This window comes from Octopus sinensis, linkage group LG7 (genome assembly GCF_006345805.1).
Source record: "Octopus sinensis linkage group LG7, ASM634580v1, whole genome shotgun sequence".
Classification (NCBI taxonomy): domain Eukaryota; kingdom Metazoa; phylum Mollusca; class Cephalopoda; order Octopoda; family Octopodidae; genus Octopus; species Octopus sinensis.
The window spans coordinates 2474801-2497682 of NC_043003.1; the positions used below are offsets into that span (position 1 = coordinate 2474801).

The following is a 22882-nucleotide window of genomic DNA, read 5'->3' on the forward strand; positions in this document are numbered from 1 at the left end:
CCTTGTCAAACCGGTCTGAAATGTTTTCTTACTGTGGACCCTAACACCTCCTGACAAGCTTGTCTTTCACTGAAAACTCATCAAGGATCATTTACCTCTCCCTTCCAAACGACCGAGTCAATCAGTGTAAAGCTAATTATTCGAACATGTAAACAAACTACGTTAATGGCACCCGACTTACTTCAATAATGGGTACAAGTCAATGGGTAAATTTATTCATAATTTTTGGTTGCTCCAGACATGAATATGTAACCTCCTCCTCCTAAGCAGCGGGTTTCAACCATTCAAACAGGTGACAGCTTCATTTATAACTCTCTCACACACACACAAATGTGCACAGGTGTGGCTGTGTGATCAAAAAGTTTATCAACTGCATGGGTCTGGTTTTTCGGTCCCACTCCGTAGCCCCCTTAAGTAAGTGTCTTCTACTACAACCCTAGGCTGTCCAAAGCATTGAGAGTGGATGCAGTAGGCAGAGACTGAAAGTCATTCGTTAAAGTTGTTTCTTCAATTGAAGTTTTATTAGGTCCAAAGCAACCCTAAGCGCTGAGAGGACATGTCATTGATGAGGGCGTGAATGGTGATGAGCTAGGTTTATACCTAGCTGAGTGGATGATTAACCAAACAATTCATTATACAATCAATTAATTAATTGGTTAAATAGCTAGCTAAATGACTAATGATAGTAAAGAAGTGAAATAGAACCAGGGTGTGTGTGTATTTTATTAACTGGCTTAATGACCCTCCTAAGATGCAACAAAATTTTCCATAATAATTCTTTTTAGAAATAGAGGAAGTTGCTTAAATCTGGACAAAATGTTTAGAAATTCAATAAAACTCTTAGTTTTAAATTGAACTGTTATTCACTTTTAATTAAAGTTCTTAATATTTTTCCAGATCTGAAGGTTATCTTTGCTTACCCAAAATCAAAACCTACAACCTGAAATCCATGAAGGCCTCTTTTGCCAAACTTCTTGCTGGTGACTTTCGGTGAGCTTTTAAAATGCTACTCTCTTTTTCTTTCTAGAAATTTTCAACCTTTTTTGCTGTATTAATGTAACATTTGTGTTATTTTGTTTTTTATGTCTTATAATATAACATTGTACCTGATAAGATTATGCTTAGCATATCTCTAAGATTACATCAATATCTGTTGTACATCCAGATGTAGAAACCTTGCCAGATCAAACTGGAGCCTGGTGCAGCCTCCTGGCTTGTCAGCCTTCACTCAAACCGTCCAACCCATGCCAGCATGGAAAGCGGACGTTAAATGATGACGATGACGACAATGATATTGTTCTCAAGTTTTGGCACAAGGCTGAAATCTGTTGTACATATTCTTTGTTTTTCTTTTACTTGTTTCAGGCATTTGACTGCGACCATGCTGGAGCACTGCCTTTAGTCAAACAAATCGACCCCAGGACTTATTCTTTGTAAGCCTAGTACTTATTCTATCGGACTCTTTTGCTGAACTACTAAACACACCAACATTGGTTGTCAAGCAATGGTGGGGGATAAACGAAGACACACAAATATATGCACACACACACACACACACAACAGGTTTCTTTCAGTTTCCGTCTACCAAATCCACTCACGAGGCTTTGGTCGGCCCGAGGCTATAGTAGAAGACACTTGCCCAAGGTGCCATGCAGTGGGACTGAACCCAGAACCATGTGGTTAGGAAGCAAGCTACTTACCACACAGCCACTCCTGTGCCTATGTTAGTACATATTAACATCATCATCATCATTATCATTTAACATCTGTTTTTCATGTTGGCATGGGTTGGGTGGGTTGACAGGAGCTGGCTGGCCCAGGAGCTGAATCAAGTCCCGTTGTCTGTTTTGGCCTGGTTTCTATGGCTGGATGCCCTTCCTAACATCAACCGCTTTACAGAGAGTCTTGAGTGCTTTTTATGTGGCACCAGAATGGGTGCCTATTACATGGTGCCAGCACAGGTACTTTTTATGTGGTGCTAGCTCAGGTGCTTTTTACATGGCACCAGCAGGGGTACTTTTTACATGGCAAAAGCTACTGTCCCCAAAAAGGCCCCTAAAAATCACCCTGGGGGCTTTTATGCAAAGTTAGGCCCACCAAAAACTTTAATGCACTGAACTTTTTTTCGTGAATATGCGCCACAGAAATTGCTGTGCATCTATTTTCACGTGTCTTTTTTGCCATCAACTATGCTATGCAATGAAAGATGATGGTTGTAGATAATGGAATTTCTTGATAATGGTAATTAGAATGATTATAAAAGGCTTAACCATTATCTAGTGCAACTCTAACACATCAGCAAGATCTGTTAATATCATGGGGTGACATATTCAGTTATGCAATTGTCTATAATTTCTGGCTTAGTCATCATAGCTTAAGGACGTTTCTGTTGCTAATAGAAGAAGATTGAGTGAGGAAACAGAAAAAAAAGAGGAAGAAATTGGTAAATATAGGCACAGACATGTCTGTAGTAAGACACTTGCTTTCCAAACGTATGTTTCTGGGTTTGGTTCCACTGCATGGCACCTTGGGTATGTGTCTTGTAGTATAACCTCAAGCTGACCAAAGCCTTGAGAGTGAATTTTGTAGACAGAGACTGAAAGAAGCCCATCATATATATATATATATATATATCATCATCATCATCATCATCGTTTAACGTCCGTTCTCCATGCTAGCATGGGTTGGACGGTACGACTGGGGATCTGGGAAGCCAGAAGGCTGCACCAGGCTCCAGTCTTATCTGGCAATGTTTCTACAGCTGGATGCCCTTCCTAACGCCAACCACTCCGTGAGTGTAGTGGGTGCTTTTTACGTGTGTATATATATATATAATATATATATATATATACATACATATATATATATATATCATCACCATCATTTAGCATCTGTTTTCCATGCTGGTATGGATAAGATGGTTTGACAAGAACTGGCATGGCTGGAGAGCTGCACCATGCTCCAATTGTCTGTTTTGGCTTGGTTGCTACAGCTGGATGTCCTTCCTAATGCCAACCATTTCACAGTTTACCAGGTACCTTTAAGATGTTGTGTGTGTGTGTGTGTGTGTTTGTCCCCACCCCACTTGACAACTGGTGTTGGTTTGTTTATGTTCCCATGGCTTAGTTTGGTAAACAAAGAACCAAAAGAATTTTTTTTTTAAAATAGGTACTGGGGTTGATTAATTTGACTAAAAATTCTCGAAGGCAGTGCCCCAGCATGGGCACAGCCAGGTGACTGAAACAAGTAAAAGATTAAAGATAAAAGATTGTAGAAAGATTAAAAGATTAGGTGGTATTATTTAAGAAATTAATTGGTTTTAGATCCTGATGATAATGATGATGATGTGAAGAAGATTATTGTATTGTAGAAAGCGAAAGCAAGCAGATAGAATGAACCTGTAGTTTATGTGTGTCTATTTCTCTTGTTTGTTAATTTTGATATTTAATGGTCTCCTTGCATTGTTATTGCTTTCTCTAATACATTGGTTTTCTTCATATTCCACAATGCTTGAAGTAAATTAATAATTCCTAGGCAGTGTTTATGTCTTTAACACTGTTGGCACTGTCAAATTGAATGGTACTACCTAGGTATCAAAACCATAATGATGTCTGTTTGGCAGCTGATGATGGACGTATGTGTTTGATGTACTTGTTGGCTGTAAACCATTTGTATCTTGTGTTCTCGTAGTTCCTATTTGTTCTTAAATGAAATTTTTGCTCTCACAAAAGGTAAACTTGGTGGAAGATTCTTGGTTTACGGTAGTTTTGCTGTAAATAGTTTACCATAATCTGATTTTGCATGATAAGTTCTCCATTGGGATTCTAATTTTGGTAAGAGTAATACTTGTTTAGGGGTTTCTGTCATGTGGAAGTTTTGTTGTATAAATACTTACATAAAATCGAATATTATATTTTATCTGGTTTTTCTTTGTCCTGTCAGATGGAAGTGGCGCCAAAGGATTCGAATAAGTATGTCCGGAAAATATATGTATGACGATCCTGTAGAACTTCACGATCAACAACTACACTTTCATGAACATCGTTTCACTGAACACGTCAAGGAAAATGAAATGTTTAATAAAAATAAGTCTTTAACATCAAAGGACACAACCCGTATTTTACCCTTATTGGCCCTCAATGAAGTTTTCATGGGCGAATCTTTATCATCACGGTAAGAATTAAATCTTTATCCTTTACAGATTAACAATCCCAGATCTAAAATCGAAACTTCCAGACACCTCACTGCTTCTGCACTTACACTGTATGACTAACCAATTCCACCACAATTGGATTGCCAAGAATAAGAAACACTTCGCAATGCAAATTCCAGTGGATTCAAAATAAACATCACCGCTTCATTTCTGTCCACTGCAAACTCTTTGAGAACAACAACAGCCCTACTAATGCCCTTCCCTACTCCAAAATCTTGGACACACAGCTTCCAACTTCAGGCTGTCAACATAACAGAGACAACAACAACAGCATGACTAATGGATTACTGATGGTTGTGTTTGTTACACATCCATCTGGGTTTCTTTCAACTTCAGACACATTATCTAATTCTTGGCAATAGCTGCTGCCTTTTAATTTCAAGCCTAGGTTCATCCTAGAAGCTAGCTTTTGCAAAACAGTTAAAATTAGACATTTGCTATGCAAACTACTTCTATTTCTGTTCCTAAGCGACTTCCTATCTTCTCCTATAACAATTGATTTTACTCACCTTCAGACAATTCTGTTTGATGCTAAGCTGGCGAGACTTTACCATTCCATATTTAACATTCTACAGAAACATCTCTCCCATCCCAACCTATAATCTCCATCTACTTCACAGAATCTTCAATGAGACAAAAGGAGAGAATTCTACATCACTAATAAATAGGCATCCAATGGTCTGGCATTTGAACATCTTAGCAACACTTGATGCAAAAGTCAACAGCATCTGATTGAGCTAAATTAGATGACTGTTTTTCACAGCAGACGACTCTAATAAAACCAAACACCAATCATAGACTTAAATTAGACTGATTATCTCTGGAGTAGTCAAACCATTTCATGGTTCCTGGCTAGAATTCTCAAAAACCGTATCTCCATATTTTCCCCAGATACATTGACAACTCCAAGAAAGTCATTAACAAACCCAGGGACTTCAACCTCACCATACTGAGACGGAATGGATACCTACTGTTTAGCCTAGGCACCATTTCCTTTCAGATCTTTGTGTCTGTTTTTCAGCTGTCCACCTAATAACCGGCCATGTCATTTCTTCAACTGACATCTATGGTTTTCGGTCTGACATCCTTCTCACCCATCAACAAACTACTGGCCATCATCATTTCATTCCAATTACATTCCTCATAGATTTGTTTATTCCATTACCTGGCCTTTCCCAGGTTTATGCCATCCATTCATCCATCTTCTCTGCCCACTATTCCCGGGAGGGTCATGGAGGGAGAGTCCCCAGGCCCCTCCCCTCCACTTCTATAGGGTCCTATCAGAAGCAGCCATCATTAGACTTTCTGGCTGGATTCCTATGGGCAACAAGAATGGAATGGTTGGATCATATCCGTAGTCTCAGTTGATCCTGCTTGGAGATCCAGCCAGAAAGTGTAATGACAATTGCTCCTGATTGGACCCTATGGGGGAGGGACCTGAGGACTCTATCCCTATAACTCTTCTAGGTAGAGTGGATAGTAAAAATGGAGGGATGGCTTATGTAGAAGTTATATTACATGATTAATATTTAATTAACAAATATTTTAATTTCTAAAGGGTGGCAGTTCATGTAATTGGAATCATTTGTTCTTTTTTTGTTTTTGTTTTCTTTGTTGTTATTCCTTCATAATTCTTCATTGGAACAATATTGTTTACTTGTAGAAATGCCTCCAAATCCCAAGAGAATATAACTTGTTTCAAATTAGTTTCGTTTCAAGTCTTTGGGAATGAGGTTTACATGGTTCTTCTCTCTTTCGCTAAAAGGTGTAAAAACATTTTTTACCATAATAGAGAATTTTTTTCTCTATGGTAACTACAGTGAATTTGCCTTTAGGAATTGAAATATGTCACAAACATATTTTAACTAACCTAAAATTCATGGAAGAGCATAGGCCCAAAACGTTAAAGACTTTTTCACTTCCCGAGCATTATACTAATACATCTGTTTGTTGTCTACACTACCTGTCTTTGTCTTTTGTTTTTTTGTGAATTCTCCCTATATATATATATATATATATATATTCAGAGAAGGAGAGAGAGAGAGAGAGAGAGAGAGAGAGATACTAATATATAGATAGATATATACACACAAATATATAAATGAACATTTCTCAGTGTTTATCTGTACAGATTTTCTATAGAATTTCGACCTAGCACTGAAAGTCGTGATGTTTCGTATGTGACTACATCTATGCAAACAATGTGACCAAAGACAGGAAAACAGGTAATAGGTGTATATACATATTTCAAGAGTTATTCCTCTTCCATCAGCTCCACATCCAACCCATTAACCACCTGTGAATGCATTGCTTAAACAGCCACTCAGTTTAGTTGTGTAACACAATTGGACAGACCAATTTACGCATTAAACACATGCTTGGTGATTGCTATGTCAATATTAATTGCTAGCAGTATTTTGTTTCCAACCATAAATAAGCTATAAAGTATATTTAAGGTTTACAATTACCAGCAATTAATAAAAAATATATATATATCGAAGACCGAGACCTCTGGAGATATGCTGTGACTGTGAAGACCTGATAAATAAAGTGAGTTCATGGCTTGCAGGACAGCCTGCTGTGCTAACCTTGGATCATAGAGTGACCCGCTGTTCTCGAGGAGACCTGTTGAGTAAAGTACGTCAACACCAACATCAAAATGAAAATCAAATGGAAATTGTAGTTAAGGCACCCGTGCCAGTGACACGTAAAAAGCAGCGTCTGAACATGGCAGATGCCAGCGCCACCTGACTGGCGTCCGTGTCGGTGACACGTAAAAGCACCAACTGATCATGGCCGTTTGCCAGCCACATTTGACCCCTGTGCCGGTGGCACGTAAAAATCACCCACTACACTCATGGAGTGGTTGGCATTAGGAAGGGCATCCAGCTGTAGAAACACTGCCAGATCAGATTGAAGCCTGGTGCAACGTCCTGGCTCCCCAGACCCCAGTCGAACCGTCCAACCCTTGCCAGCATGGAAAACGGACGTTAAACGATGATGATGATGATATATGTATATGTATCTTAGTGTTCGCCCCGTCTACCATGACATGGATCTGGTATTGATCTCTTTATGTTGCTATAACTCCGTAACTTAGCAGTTTAGCAAAACTGACTGACAGAATAAGTACCAGGTGTTAAAAAACGTAGCCTAAGTACAGGGAGCGATTTGTTTGACCAAGCCCTTTAAGGGGGGGGGGTGCCCCACCATGGCTGCAGTCCAATGACTTCAACAAGTAAAAGATAATTCTTAATTCCGATAACATGAATCGTTTCCCTTTTTATGCAAAAATTTTAATAAATCATATATTTTTTTCTTTCTTTTTCTTTTTTTTTTTTCTATATTTTAAAAGAGTTTCATACTATGAACTTTCTATTGATGAAGCTCCAAAAATCAAATTGAAAAGCTCAGGAATAACCGTCTGCACCGGAACTGGCTCCAGCTCTTGGCATTTCCATATCAATCATATTCCACAACAATCAGTTCAAGAGATTCTGAAACTTGGTAAGTATTTCTGATTCCATTGTTGATTATTGCAAAGTGTTCATGGCTTAGTGGTTAGGGTGTTCAGCTCACAATCCTAAGGTCATGAGTTCAATTCCCGGCAGTGTGTAGCGTCCTTGAGCAAGACACTTTATTTTCATGTTGCTCCAATCCACTCAGCTGGCAAAAATGAAAGGTACCAGTAATTCAAAGGGGCCAACCTTGTTACATTATGTGTCCTGCTGAATCTCCCTGATAACTTCATTAAGGGTACACAGGTGTCTGCGGAGTACTCGGCCACTTGCCTGTTAATTTCATGAGCAGGCTGTTCCGATGATCGAATCACTGGAATTCTCATTGTAGTCAGTGGATTGCCAGTCATCGTTGATCATGGAATAACTGAAGTCCATTCCACACCAAAGCTGTCTCAAAACTTTGTTTTTGATTTCTGTCCCTCATCCTTCGACATGGTTGAACAACCAATCCTAACCAGTCGGGATTTGCTGTACAGGTTTCACTATTTGTCTTTTCAAGCGCTGAGTACAAAACATGGCTTGAGTGATTTTCCTGATCCAGCATCTCACCCTTGTTTTCCAATCCATTTCAAGATTATCCATTCACAGTTGAGGGACTTATAATAATAATAATAATTGTGTACAGTGCTCAGGTGCACTACAACTCATCTAAAGTGTATGTATAATCAGGTGTAGTTTCGGCGGATTTCGGAAAGCATGAGGGCCTTAAAGGATGCAGTGTCATGGCAGTCAACAACTGACACAGGCAGTTTGTTCCATGCTTCAGCAACTCTGAGCATGAAAAAATGTTTCCGAAAGTCATGGGAGCTGTGTTGTTTTCTGACTTTGTAGGCGTGTCCACGTGTGTTAGACACATGGAGATCAAAAAGGTGTTCAGTATTGTTGTTGGTGAGGTGGTCGATAACTTTGTGGGTGTTTACCAAGTCCATCGCCAGATGCCAGAGCTTCAGTGAATCCATGCCCAGGGAAACAAGGCGCTCAGAATATGGTAGGTGTCTGATGGAGGGTATGCGTTTGGTTGCATGTCTCTGGACAGATTCCAGGAGGTCAATGTTCTGAGCAAGATAGGGGTTCCAAACTGATTATGCGAATTCTAAGTGTGGTCGTACCATAGCTGTATACAGTTTTAAATAGATGGCTGGAGAGCGGCTAACAAAAGTCTTGCTGAGTGATGCCAAGACACCCTCGGCCTTCTTGACAATTTTAGAGATATGCTTTGTCCAACGCAAATCACTGCTGACAGTGATGCCTAGGTCACGCTCGCAAGAGGATTTCTTGATATCAGTGTTGTGGAGGGAGTATGTGGACGCAGGGTTTTTTCTCCCAAAATGCATGGTGGTACACTTGTCCACAGCCAGTTTCAGTTGCCAGTCTGTGATCCATTGCTGCATTGTGTCTAGGTCTGATTGCAGGAAAGAGTTGTAGACATCAGGATCTGTCCTCTTGATTTCAAGGTACAGCTTGATGTCGCCTGCATATTTCAATACTGTGGCATTTTTTAAATTGGCATCTATGTCATTAATGTATGCCACAAACAAGAGGGGACCAAGGACAGATCCCTGTGGTACACCCGATGACATCTCATATGGTGTAGAATGCTGTCCTAGAACTGTGACTACCTCCTTTCGGCTGAGAATGAAGGATTTCAACCAGTTAAAAAGGTCATCCCTCACACTCATTGCAGAGAGTTTCACCGTAAGCCTTTTGTGTGGCACAGAGTTGAAAGCCTTAGCAAAGTCAAGGTAGACAACATCCACCCATGAGCCACTGTCAGTGATCTGAGTAATGTCCTCAAGGAACTCGACAAGCTGATCACTGCAGCTGGAGTTAGGGACAAATCCATATTGTGAGGGTCGGATGAGACTGTGAGAGCTCCAGAAGTTCCAGAGTGTTTCTCTGACACACGATTCCATCAGTTTTGCAATACAGCTAGTGAGACTGACTGGGCGATAGTTGACAGGTGATGTGCGGTCGCCCTTTTTGAACAGAGGAATGACACTGGCGGTTTTCCACTGTTCCGGAGTAGCACCATTATTGAGACAGTACTGGAAGAAAATAGAAAGCTGGTGTAAAAGGAAGTACCTGCCATGTTTGAGAAGCAGGTATGTAACTCCATCGAGACCAGGGAAGGCATAGTTGCGCTTATACTTGAGCCCCATGAAATGAAATGAAGTGTTTTGCTTCTGGTCATCATCATTTCATTCCAATTACATTCCTCATAGATTTGTTTATTCCATTACCTGGCCTTTCCCAGGTTTATGCCATCCATTCATCCATCTTCTCTGCCCACTATTCCCGGGAGGGTCATGAAGGGAGAGTCCCCAGGCCCCTCCACTTCTATAGGGTCCTATCAGAAGCAGCCATCATTAGACTTTCTGGCTGGATTCCTATGGGCAACAAGAATGGAATGGTTGGATCATATCCGTAGTCTCAGTTGATCCTGCTTGGAGATCCAGCCAGAAAGTGAAATGACAATTGCTCCTGATTGGACCCTATGGGGGAGGGACCTGAGGACTCTATCCCTATAACTCTTATACTTGAGCCCCATGAAATGAAATGAAGTGTTTTGCTTAAGAACACAATGTACTACCAGTCTGGGAATCAAAACCATGACCTCACAATCATGAGGGTGACACCCTAACCCCAAGGTCATGTGCCTCTAGCAATCACAGACATGCTCTAGCCTTTGCGCCACAGGCATGATATCTCCTCTACCATTTCTCTCTTCATCATCATCATCATCATCATCATCATCAAGTCCACTTTTCCATACTTGCAAAGGTTAAATGAAATTTGTTCAGGTTGATTTTTTTTTTGATGGCTGGATGCTCTTCCTGTTTAAAACCTTCATCTGTTTCTGTGTAAGATAATATTTCCCCATGACCAGACATGTTTTCAGGGAAGATTGGAAAGGAAAAATGCTGATTGCATAATAGTGATACTTGTTTGCAGCTATCACATGATGTCAACACACACACACACTCATCCAATAAACTTCTTTTAGGTTCTATTTCCCAAATCCTCTCACATGAACCTTTCGTCAGCTTGGAGCTATAGTAGAAGACTCCCAAGGTACTGAGCACAGTGGGATTGAACCTGAAACCCTGTGGTTAGGAAGCAAACTTCTTACCACACAGCCACCTTTGAGCCTATTCTACCAGTACATTAATAGCCCCTACTCCTAAGAGTTGGTTGAACTTATGTCACTTCTACTCAGGGACTCTTGTTCTACTCATCTCTTCTCTTTTCATCACCTGTGTTATATCCATCCCCCCAGGGTCTCTTCTATACTAGTCGCTTTGTCCAATTCTTCCTCCTCAGAACATTGTCCCCCTGGAATTCTCTCCCTACTCATATCTGGCTGTGCTTCGTGGACTCTTAACTAAGGCACTAGCAAGAAAACTTGATGGAACATATACAAGACTCCCAAGAGCAAAACTAAACAGCAAATGGCAGTTCCGCATAACGGATCAAGATCATCATGGTAATCTCTCCAAGTGTTACCTCCACCATAATGGATAGAAGACAGATTCAGTGGACATTGCTTTCATAGTAAAGATGAAGTAGTGAGTCAAATGCTGCGGAGGGGAGCAGAACATGGAAAGTGACCGGTGGGGTGGAGTGGGGTTGTCCTGCCAAGACCCAAATATGTTGTTAATAAAATACAAATATTTGACCATTTATGTGTCGGTGGCATGTAAAAAGCATCGGTCAAGCATTGGGCCTCATAGAGGCAGTGACAGGTGACCAAGACCTTTGGCGATATACCTTGCTTGTGTAGACCTGTCAAGCCAAGTGAGACCATAGTCGTGGCTGATGCTGGTGTCAGGTCAACGGCACCTGTGCTGGTGACACATAAAAAACACCCACTACACACTTGGAGTGGTTGGCGTTAGGAAGGGCATCCAGCTGTAGAAACCTTACCAAATTCAGATCTGAACCTGGTGCAGCCTCCTAGCTTGCCAGTCTTCAGTCAAACCGCCCAACCCATGCTAGCATGGAAAGCAGACAATGAATGATGATGATGATGATGGTGTTATAAACAACAGTAGACATTTTGTCAATCCTCTTCACACTCGTCACGCCCAAGGTATCGAGGGGACATTTTGTCACATGCCAATAAAAAATTGACCAACTGGTGGAAGACCGTTCTACGGAAACATAACCTCCCAAGAGCAATGCATTCTGGAGACAAGCGGTCAATGGTATTTGTCTGAAGATGACCGAATGATGATAGAGGTTGCTATGTGTTATAATAAATATTTGTATTAACACTGGCACACCCGACCAACACACCACGACCCATGACAGAATAAGATCCCCATAAACTGATAACAATATGAATATAATACAATACAATACACAGATATTGTCGTTTAACGTCTGCTTCCCATGCTGGCATGGGTTGGACGGTTTGACTGGGGACTGGTGAGTGCAGGTTCTATTCTGATTTAGCATGGTTTCTACAGCTGGATGCCCTTCCTAATGCCAACCACTCCATGAGTGTAGTGGGTGCTTTTTACGTGCCACTGGCATGAGGGCCAGTCAGGTGGTTCTGGCAACAACCACGCTCAAAAGGTGTTTTTACATGCTACCTGCATGGGAGCCAGTCCAGTGGCACTGGCAACGACCACGCTCAAATGTTGTTTTTCACATGCCACTGGCACATGTGCTGATAAAGCGACGCTGGCCGTGATGAGCAAATGGAATTAAATAACTATATGCATTAACAAAATAAATTGAATTAAATACAAAAAAAAAAGAATAGAAAAAATATGTAGGTATAAACACACGAACAAAATAAATAAAAACAAATTAAACGAATGTATATAAACAGGGGATACTGATAATATAGGCGTATTCCTCCACACATATACACTTACTAAACATAGACACACATAGGGATATACGCATGCACAAATAAAGACCAATACAATAGGAATACAAAATACAAAATGGCTGATTGTTAGTAAGGAGAGACACACAAAAAAGAAAGAAGAAAGCAAAGGACCACTGATGAGGTCACAGGAGAGTGACGAAAGAACTCTGGCCGAAATACAATTGATATAAAATAAAGCTGAACATATATAGTGCATGTGAAGGCAGCGAACCTGCAGAAGCGTCAGCAGACCGGGCGAAATGCTTGGCGCTATTTCGTCTGCATTACGTTCTGAGTTCAAATTCTGCGCATGTTGACTTTGCCTTTCATCCTTTTGGGGTCGATAAATAAAGTACCAGTTTTGCACTGGGGTCGATGTAATTGACTTAATCTGTTTGTCTGTCCTTGTTTGTCCCCTCTATGTTTAGCCCCTTGTGGGTAATAAAGAAATATATATAATGCATGTGTTTTCATTGGCTAAACTGGCAACATGACCATCCCCAAATACAACAATATCTGTTTCAAAACACGGTTTCACATCAAAATTTCTTGCAAAACAAATAATATATAAACGTAATATAATGTTTTTCTGTTGGAACTGATTTGGTGAATGTTGTTGTCTGTTCTTTCAGCCGGTAAAGTTGCCAAATGTGAATTGAATTGGAGTAGTGATACTGTCCGAAAGGTTACCGAAAGTTTCAACCAGTCTTTGTGGTTTGATCCTGAAATCCCTAAAATGGCGTATACAATCAGGGATCCTGTCATGAATAGTAAGTTTAACCTTTTATATCATCATCATCATCATCATTTGATGTAACACTATGCGAGGTGGTTGAGAAGTTTGCTTCCCAACCACGTGCTTCCAGGTTCAATCCCACTGCTTGGCACCTTGGGGTAAGTGCCTTCTACTATAGCCCCAGGCCAATTAAAGTGGATTGGGTCAATGGAAACTGAAAGAAGCCCATCATGTGTGTGTGTATATATCATCATTATCATTTAACGTCCGCTTCCCATGCTAGCATGGGTTGGACAGTTCAACTGGGGTCTGGGAAGCCAGGAGGCTGCACCAGACTCCAGTCTGATCTGGCAGTGTTTCTACGGCTGGATGCCCTTCCTAACACCAATCACTCCGTGAGTGTAGTGGGTGCTTTTTATGTGCCACCGGCACAGGGGCCAGAGGAGGTTGGCAAACGGCCATGATCGGTTGGTGCTTTTTATGTGTCACTGGCATGGATGCTAGTCAAGGCGGTGCTGGCATCGGTCACAAGAGTGTGTGTGTATATATATGTACACACACACACACCTAATTAATGTTTAGAATTTTGCAATTTCTTTTTCACACTATGTACTTAATTATAAAAGTGATTCTCAAACAATGCTCCACCAGGAGATTTGAGTACACCATGGATTTAAAAAAGAAAATTTCATCTAGGACTTTACAAAAATCTATTCTAATACTTCAGGGTTGCCGCCGCACACATCACAGCAGTGCTAGAAACCAGAAAACCAATCCTACCTAAGGATAAAATAAAACGGACAGAAGGTGGACATCCTGGATTAAGGTGGCGAGCTGGCAGAAACGTTAGCACGCCGGGCGAAATGCTTAGTGGTATTTCGTCTGCCATTACGTTGTGAGTTCAAATTCCGCCGAGGTCGACCTTGCCTTTCATCCTTTCGGGGTCGATAAATTAAGTACCAATTATGCACTGGGGTTGATGTAATCGACTTAATCCGTTTGTCTCTCCTTATTTGTCCTCTCTCTCTTTAGCCCCTTGTGGGTAGTAAAGAAATAGGTGGACATCCTGGAGTCATGACTCGGATGTGGCCTAACCCCGCCCCTAGAATCTCAGGAGTTAAGGGCCGAAACACTTGCCTAAAGGGGGTTTCCCCTCTGAGGACCATCGGCTGTTACACTCTCTCCGAGTTTCTTTCCACTTATTCACAGTTTTGTTAATTACAAGGAGGATTAACAAAACATGATAGCAATAATTTTTGAAATTGCTTAAGAAAGTTTTTATTTTAAAAGATAATTTTTTTTAAATTCAAAACAAAATTCCCTGATAACCCTTGTTTGATCTCCAGAAGCATTATCTCGTAATCACCCAAATGTCTGATGTCCTGAAGCAGTTTTTTAAACACTCAGATGTATACATTCACTACTTAAACATTCTACTTTAATCACATTAATATTTATTATTATTTTGGTGCAAATGGTTTTGTTACATGGTGCCGTGTTTTACAATCCTGTAAATAATGATGATAATGGTATTTATATAAGCCTAAAGCTTATATAAATGCCATTATTATTATTTACAGGATTGTAAAACCCAGCGCCATGTAACAAAACCATTTGCACCGAAAGTGTGTAAAAAGCTTGTTTATAAAAACAACAACAAACCAATATAGTTCTTAAATTTGACAGAAACAGGGAGGCTAATTTACTGGTGTGATGGTAACACATTTAGTTGCATTAACAAAGGGGTGTGGGTTCAAGCCCCATGCGGATAGGAAAGCCTAGTGTTTTTCTGTCGAGGGCTTATATGCCCCATTATTTGGTTATTTTCCTTAGTCATTGCACGGTGATTGCTATAAGCTTTAGGCTTATATCAATACCATTATTATTATTATTTATTATTATGTTTATTTTCCAGGTGTTTTCCAAATTCCAAATCCTCGTGGATGTGTCCATAAGTGAGTATTTGTTAGGAATTTATAAAATATTTAAGCTTTGATTAAAATGATATTATAGAGTAAAACAGAAATTTAGGTTTAAAAAGTAAAGAAAATGGGAGCAGGAGTGACATAGACACATGTATGGCTGTGCGGTAACATGTTTGCTTGTCAATCTCATAGTTGCAGGTTCAGTCCCACTGCTTGGCATCCATGGCAAGTGTCTTTTACAATAGCTTTGGGTCAACCAAAGACTTGTGAGTAAATTTGGTAGACGGAAACTGAAAGAAGCTCACCGTGTGTGTGTGTAGGTGCAGGAGTGGTTATGTGGTAAATAGCTTGCTTACTAACCACATGGTTCCAGGTTCAGTTCCACTGCATGGCACCTTGGGCAAGTGTCTTCTACTATAGCCTGTGGCCAATCAGAGCCTTGTGAGTGGATTTGGTAGATGGAAATTAAAAGAAGCCCATTGTGTATATTATGTGTGTGTGTGTTTGTCCCCACCACTGCTTGACAACCAGTGTTGGTGTGTTTACGTCCCCTTAACTTAGCACTTCAACAAAAGCGACTGATAGAATAAATACCAGGCTTTAACAAGCAGAAATAAATACTGGGGTTAATTCATTTGACTTAAAATTCTCTAAGATGGTGCTCCAGCATGGCCACAGTTTAATGGCTGAAACAAGTAAAAGGTTAAAGATTTATGAAGTTTTTTCTCCCCCCCCCCTCTTGCTAATTATTCTTTCCAAAATTAAACTTTGGCAAGTTTCAGAATTTGAAGATCAAAAAATTTCTCTTTTCAGAATCAAAATCCATTCTCGTATGTGGGACGCATGTCTTGTGATCGACGGAGGGTCGTCATTTACGTTTAACGACGGAGCTGAAGCCACACTTGAAATACACGAAGAAGATGCTTTAAGGACTGTTTCTCTGGATTAAAGACTGACATGAACTTTATGCATTTCTTTTTGTTCGAAAGTTAAATTATTCTGATGTACAATGACAGGTGTAATGAATAGATTTACTAACGAGTCTAGGACATTTACCCCTTATAGACAATAACACCCCAAAAACAATTACCCCTGAGGACAACAGATGATGATTTAAAACTTCTTGATATTTTGGAGAGGGGGTAATTCTCCTAGGAGGTAGTTGTCGTTGGGGGCAATTGTCCTATGGAGGGCAATTGTCCTATGGAGGGTAATTGTCCTGATATGTTACAGCAGTATTTTGTTTCGATCTGCCAGGTAACCATGTCAATCTGTGACTCAAGCAATTGTTGTGTCTGGTGTTCGAGTATAAGTTATGATTTATTTTCTTTAAAAGAAAAAACAAAACCCTTTTTGTAGAATATCTTCCAAATACATTTGTATTGTTTAGCACTGAGTGTCTACAGTACGAAAACTTGCAGGTAACATACCAACAACTTAGTGCATGTGAGTACAAGCACAAAAACCTAGTATTCTCTTGTTTTCTGTGTGTGTGTGTGTGACCAGTGATGCATAACAGCATCTGATAGTCTGGTCATTCATGTGATATATGCACACACACACACACACACACACACACACACTGATGGATATGAAAAAGATATGATAAACACAAAATGCAGATTATGCCATTTGTTCCCTACGCCTGTTTCACTATTGTGTCCAGCTGCATCCTCTGCAGTGGGTGTTCATAAAACATTTGGCTGCTGATCTGCATTGGTTCTTCAGGGAAACGCTTTATTATATAAATATATATATGTACATGTGTGTGTGTGTGTATTGTCAGCATTGGAATATTTAATGCTTGGCAGTGACAATTATATCTCTGCCAAGAAGGGATCTTCTGGCAGCCTGAAGATGTCAGTTTGGTAGGAAACTCCTATGTCACTCAAACATTGATGTTTCCAATATCTGAAATTACATCACTACTCCAGACACGTATTAAGTTCCCTCTTTCTTTGAGCTAGCCCCACATAGTATACTATGCATATGGATGGACGGAAGGACAGACGGGTGGACGGACGGGTGGATGGACATTTTAATGCATCTCTAGATGAATCCATGAAGATGATCAACCTGATACCCATGGACACAAGGGTGTCCACTGTAATCATGGACTGTGATCTTAAGAGACAGGATTTGTGGAAACGCACATAGCAATGCATTAAATGTTTGTAAGTTCCATTCAAGAATTATCATTATTATTATTATTATACTTATCCTTGGATGGAATTCATAAATATTTAATGCATCGCTACGCATGCTTCCACATGTCTCTTAAGATCACAGTCTGTATTTCTGGGATAATTACAGTGTAGTCCATAGTATCCGTAATATCTTCATGGATTCATGAAGAATATCAGCCCAATACCCACGGATATTACAGACTGCATTGTAATCATCCTGGGAATATGGACTGCAATCATAAGAGACATGTGATTTGTGGAAACGTGCGTAGCGATGCATGAAATGTTTATAAATTCCTTCCAATTGTTATTATTATAGTTATCCTAAATTATATTTGGTAAAGCTCGATGCAACCTTACCAAAAACTGGTTCCCCAGTCAACATCCTGAGACTGTGGCTGACACAATGGGTTTGGAGCTTTATTTGTATATTCAAAATGTTTCCCATAAACAAATTCAAAATATGTGTGTGTGTGTAGCCCATATCGAAGATCCCTTCGGTCATGACTGACCATGGGATTGCACCTTGAAACTTCCCCTTCAACACACAAGTCGGGGCAAGGTTGTTTATGGAAGACCAACAGTCGCCCATGCATACCAGCCTCCCCCTCTTCATGCCACTGATGTTATCCAAGGGAAAGGCAAAGGGGCCGATACAGCTTGGCACCTGTGATGTCGCAACTCATTTCTACAGCTGAGTTAACGTGAAATGAAGTTGCTCAAGAACACAACACACAACCCGGTCTGGGAATTGAACTCACGACCTCATGGTTGTAAGTTTGTCGCTCTAACCACTGAGCCATGTGCCTTCACAGTAGCCCATATAGTACCTTTATAAACAGGGCTGACTTAGTTGTTTCTCCATAGATTGGGGCAAATGATGAACAACTTTGGTGAATTTTCAAATCTTATTGGATTCTCCGCCTCATCAGAGTTGTCTCCATCAGTTTGACCAATTCCTGAGAAACACGCACACATGTACGTCCGTAAATTGATGCAAACATACCATTCATGCATCCGTACACGTTTTATTATGCAATCTTTTAGGCAACCATATTATCAGTTTAAAATCGAAGAATAAATGCAGCAGAAATATCTGCTCTCATTTGAAAGCACACACACACGCACACACACACACACAAGTACTCACACACACACACGCACACACACACACACACACACACACACACACACACACAAGTACTCACACACAAACACACACGCATATTAAATGACAACTAATTAGCTAAGAACACTGAAACCATTTGAAGCTAGCTGCAGCATAATGTCAATCCAAATGCCCACCACCTCAGATCTAACATACATAACACACAGCAAAAAAGCTAAGCCCTTTTTTATTGCCCTGCAAGAGCAAAATATTCCATGGGAAAACAAAAATGATTTTATTTTTTAAAAAAATACGCGTTAAACCAAAGTAGACATTAGACTCTGAAACTGATATCATCATCATCATTGTCATCATCACTTAACACGGGATGGATAATATCTCTGCCCTTGTCACTTCCTTTGTGAGATCCAACCCCCTGGGATCTGCTTCCACCTCTTCACCCCATGTTTTTCTCATCCTCTTGCATCTTTACCCAACAATCATCGTCCACATTCATTACATGTCCGTCTCTTGCAGAGTCTCCTTTTGTTTTTTCCCTTCATCTCTCCTCTCTTATTCATTAACCTTCTGCACCAAACCAGGTAGACTTTTCCCATTTCTTTCCTGCCCTTTGTGCCTCCTCTGCAGCCGGTGCCCATGTTTTGTTGCCAAGCCAAATTCTCCGCAAGCATCTTGCAACTTACTTTCCACTCATGGACAATACCTCTTTGAACTTTTTGCAACCCATTCTGACTCTGATATCTATATTGACAGACCCCCCCCACCCCAATCCCACACCCATGTTGCTATTTACATCACCTTGGTGACAGGAGGAGCTCTCTAGTGTTCCTTTGGAGCCTTCCTAGCACTCAAAACATTTTACTTCAAGAATATTCTTGGAGTTCTTTTGCATCTGCTGCATATGAAGTCTTCCTTTGTTCTCCCCAGCTTATCTGTGATCCCTTCTGCACCCATGTTTACTACTTCAGTATGGAACCCCTACTTATTCATTTTGCTACATATCAAACGGGGCCCCTTCCCCAGTAGTAGTACTAGGATCCTGTATTCTTTCCTGCTTACTAAGACTTCAATGTTTGCTAACTTTTACTTTGGGATTTCTCAATTCTAGGCTTTGATTCTATGTGAAGAATTTCTCTTTTGTTTGAAAGATTCAGTTACAAGAATTTGGTCTTCATCGTACAGGAGTTCCCACAGACAGCTGCTGGTAGACTCTTCTGTAATAGCTTGGAGAACTATAATCAACATAGGGCAGCTGAGAAACAATCTTTGATGGACATTTGCTTTTACACAGGAAACGCTTTACACATTCTTACCTTGCCGATGGCATCTCTGTCCATTTTTCTTTCTTTTCTTTTTGCACAGCTTCCACAATGTTCTTTAAGATCATTTCAAAGCTTTAGAAAAATCCTGTCAAAGGCTTTCTCCACATCAATGAGTGCTAGGTAGAATGGTTTACTCTTAGCTGAGAATTTCTCAACTTGGTCCATTACTTTGATACTTCTCTCTCGAGTGTCTCCTTCGTCCTTGCAGCAATTGATGATGCTATTGCTACACAAGTCTTTGAGTGTGACACCTTGTACTCCCTAGTGGACTGTGCATGTGGCATAATGTCAATCCAGTGACCTCTCAGCAACTAACCCAGTTGGTCTGGCAGCTTTCTCCTGTCTTGAAACCAGAGGCTTCATTCTCAGCAAGGACAGCCTACAAACACTGGATTCCTGAAATATTTAAGCAGGAATTGATGGTAGGGAGGGCTCATTAATAATGGGTCTGTCAGAAGATAGCCATGAGAATAGAATTGATAGAATATAGCAAAGAAGTAGAATGAAAATGAGAAAATTAGCTGAGGAACTGGTCAGCAGTCTAGAACTGATTTGAAAAGGCATAAGGACTGATGTGTTGGCAGCCAAAATAGTGCTTGACTGTCTCTTTGCAAAACATGAAGGTTGCATTGTCAGAACTAAGATATGATGGGAGCATTTGAATGAAACCCAATGAACATGTGCCATTCAATTCCAGGCAGATGGGTGCCGTTTTCTAGCATCCCATTTTGCAACTGTTTTGGAGTAGGGTGGAGGTGGTGGGCTTCAGTGTCTACTTTTTTAGAAGAAATTAAGTCAGTTTCTATATTTAAGAGATGAGGAATTATGTACATTATATACATTTGACAGATATTTGTCCTCATCTTGTTTGTTGTTAACTCAATGTTTCAGCTGATATACCCTTCATCAGGTGTCTTGGGGAAATTTCGAAACTGGGTCCTCATTCCTAAGGTATTTTTCAATGTTAGTATTATTATTACTCAGGTCACTGCCTGGAATTGAACTCGGAATCTTGAAGTTAATAGCCTGTGCTCTTAACCACTACACCATATGCCCTGAATAGTAATAATAATAATAATAATAATAATAATAATTTATAATAATAATAATAATAATAATAATAATAATTTATAATAATAATAATAATAATTTATAATAATAATAATAATAATTTATAATAATAATAATAATAATAATAATGATAATTGGAAAGCACTCGGCGAGAAACAGAAGAAAATTTGAAGAAAGAAGGAAAAAACATAATAATAACAACAACAACAACAACAGCATCGAAAATACCTGAGGAATGAGAAGCCAGGTTCCAAAATTCCCCAAGACACCTGGTGAAGGCTGGAGGGTATATCAGCCAAAACATTGTGTTAACAACAAAGATGAGGACAAATATCTGTCAAATGTAAATAAGAAATGAAGTGTTGTAACAAACAATGGTGAGAGTTGTGATACAGTTTGCACAGAGCAGATGTGCAAACGGTGAGTTGTCTTTCAGACTTTATAGATGCATGACAAACCTGTCTTATCGCAAGTAGCCAGTCCCACCTACAAATGGACTGAGAGGAAGCTGTCACTGAATGGCCGGGAAGAGTCGCAGAATGCAATATGGATATATTGCAAGAGAAAGGATTCTTCGTTGAAAGGTTTTGTCTAAAAACGATCAAAGAGTTAAGTGATGTATCTCTATTTTGTAATTAACAGGTGGGTCTTCACATTTTCTCGAAAGGGGATTTAGAGAAACTCTGGCCAATGCGTGGAAGGCTGTCTCTCTTGAAGGAGCAAGGCATATGAAAGCATGGCCTGTCTAAGCTTGAGAACAAGGCAAAAGGGTTAGCAGAGATTGTGCACCGCAATCTTGCCCTTGGTCTGGAGGTAGAGATTATGGGAAAGGTATGTAATGGTCATGGTCAGAGATATTGGTGCAAATGTGGACCCTCGTCTGGTTGTCTCTTTTGCAGCCTTATACTGGCAGGAAGTGAGTGTAGATGTGACCCATAACAACGTGATGAAGTGGGGTCTACATGGACGATCCAAGTGTCCCCTAAAGACCACAAGGGTATTCAGTAACATATGTCCATTGCTGGAATGGTGGTGTAGGACAGAAGGCCCAGTTGCTAAACATTTAGGAGTATGAACCATTTGAAGGTTTTCTATTAAAAAGGTGAAAGATTCTGCCAGGCAGCAGCAACAACAGGAAGTAGATGATTGGTGGTGTAACTGCTTCCATGACAACACCACCACCGCTCTGGAGATGGATGGAGCAGAAACACAAAGCCACCTTATCCTCAACACTAGGGATGAGCCCCTGTGAAGTGAGGGCACTGAGAAGCTAAAGGGGTCATTCCTCTCTCCAACACACAAGTGACCAGGCTGTTCTAACATGTTGTGGTGCGGTGATGAGGAGGAGATGGGCCCTGGAGGCAGAAGAAGCATCGGGAAGAATAGAAGGAAAGACAAATAGGACTGTGGCAGACAGTCGCAGAGATCTCAGTCGTTCTCTGGTTCTTTGAATGAAGAATGAAAGCTTTTGGGAGCTGCTGAAGAAGCTAAAAGTAAAAGGCTGGAAGAAATATACTGAAAGCCACCCAAACTATTCCAAGGGTGACAAGTTCAAAAGAAACCATCTGAAGAACTTTTTAGTGCAACAAAATGTATTTTGTTGGACTAATGATTATGAATTAACCATTTTAACCAACCACACAAATTATCTATGTAGAGCTAAGGGGCCACCCTTCAGAGCCTGTGGGATTCTTCACAGGTTGACTAAAGCCAAAGATGAGCACGTTTGAATATGGAGGGTGAAGGCCCAGGGTAGAGTGAGGAGAGGAAAGGATTGCTCGATACGGATAATGATCTGAATTGTGGGGTGCCTTGATCTTCCTAGGTGGTGGTTTCTATTTTTGTAGGTGGGTGCCTTTGATGATTTACTAGATTTCTTTTACCCTGTCTTCCACGTTTT

At 40.3% G+C, this 22882-nt stretch overlaps 1 protein-coding gene across 2 annotated transcripts in view; it reads left to right on the forward strand.

Annotated features, from left to right (window-relative positions):
- The window catches only part of LOC115214046 (NAD kinase 2, mitochondrial), a 40249-nt gene extending 23627 nt beyond the window's left edge, over positions 1-16622 (forward strand). For both annotated transcript variants that reach the window (XM_029783083.2, XM_036504454.1), the window contains exons 4-9: positions 898-990; positions 3943-4173; positions 7569-7720; positions 13246-13383; positions 15265-15304; positions 16088-16622. In XM_029783083.2, coding sequence (XP_029638943.1) covers positions 898-990; positions 3943-4173; positions 7569-7720; positions 13246-13383; positions 15265-15304; positions 16088-16223 — 790 coding nt within the window. In that variant the 3' untranslated portion in view covers positions 16224-16622. The remainder of the gene's footprint in view (positions 1-897; positions 991-3942; positions 4174-7568; positions 7721-13245; positions 13384-15264; positions 15305-16087) is intronic.
- The last annotated feature ends 6260 nt before the right edge of the window (positions 16623-22882 follow it).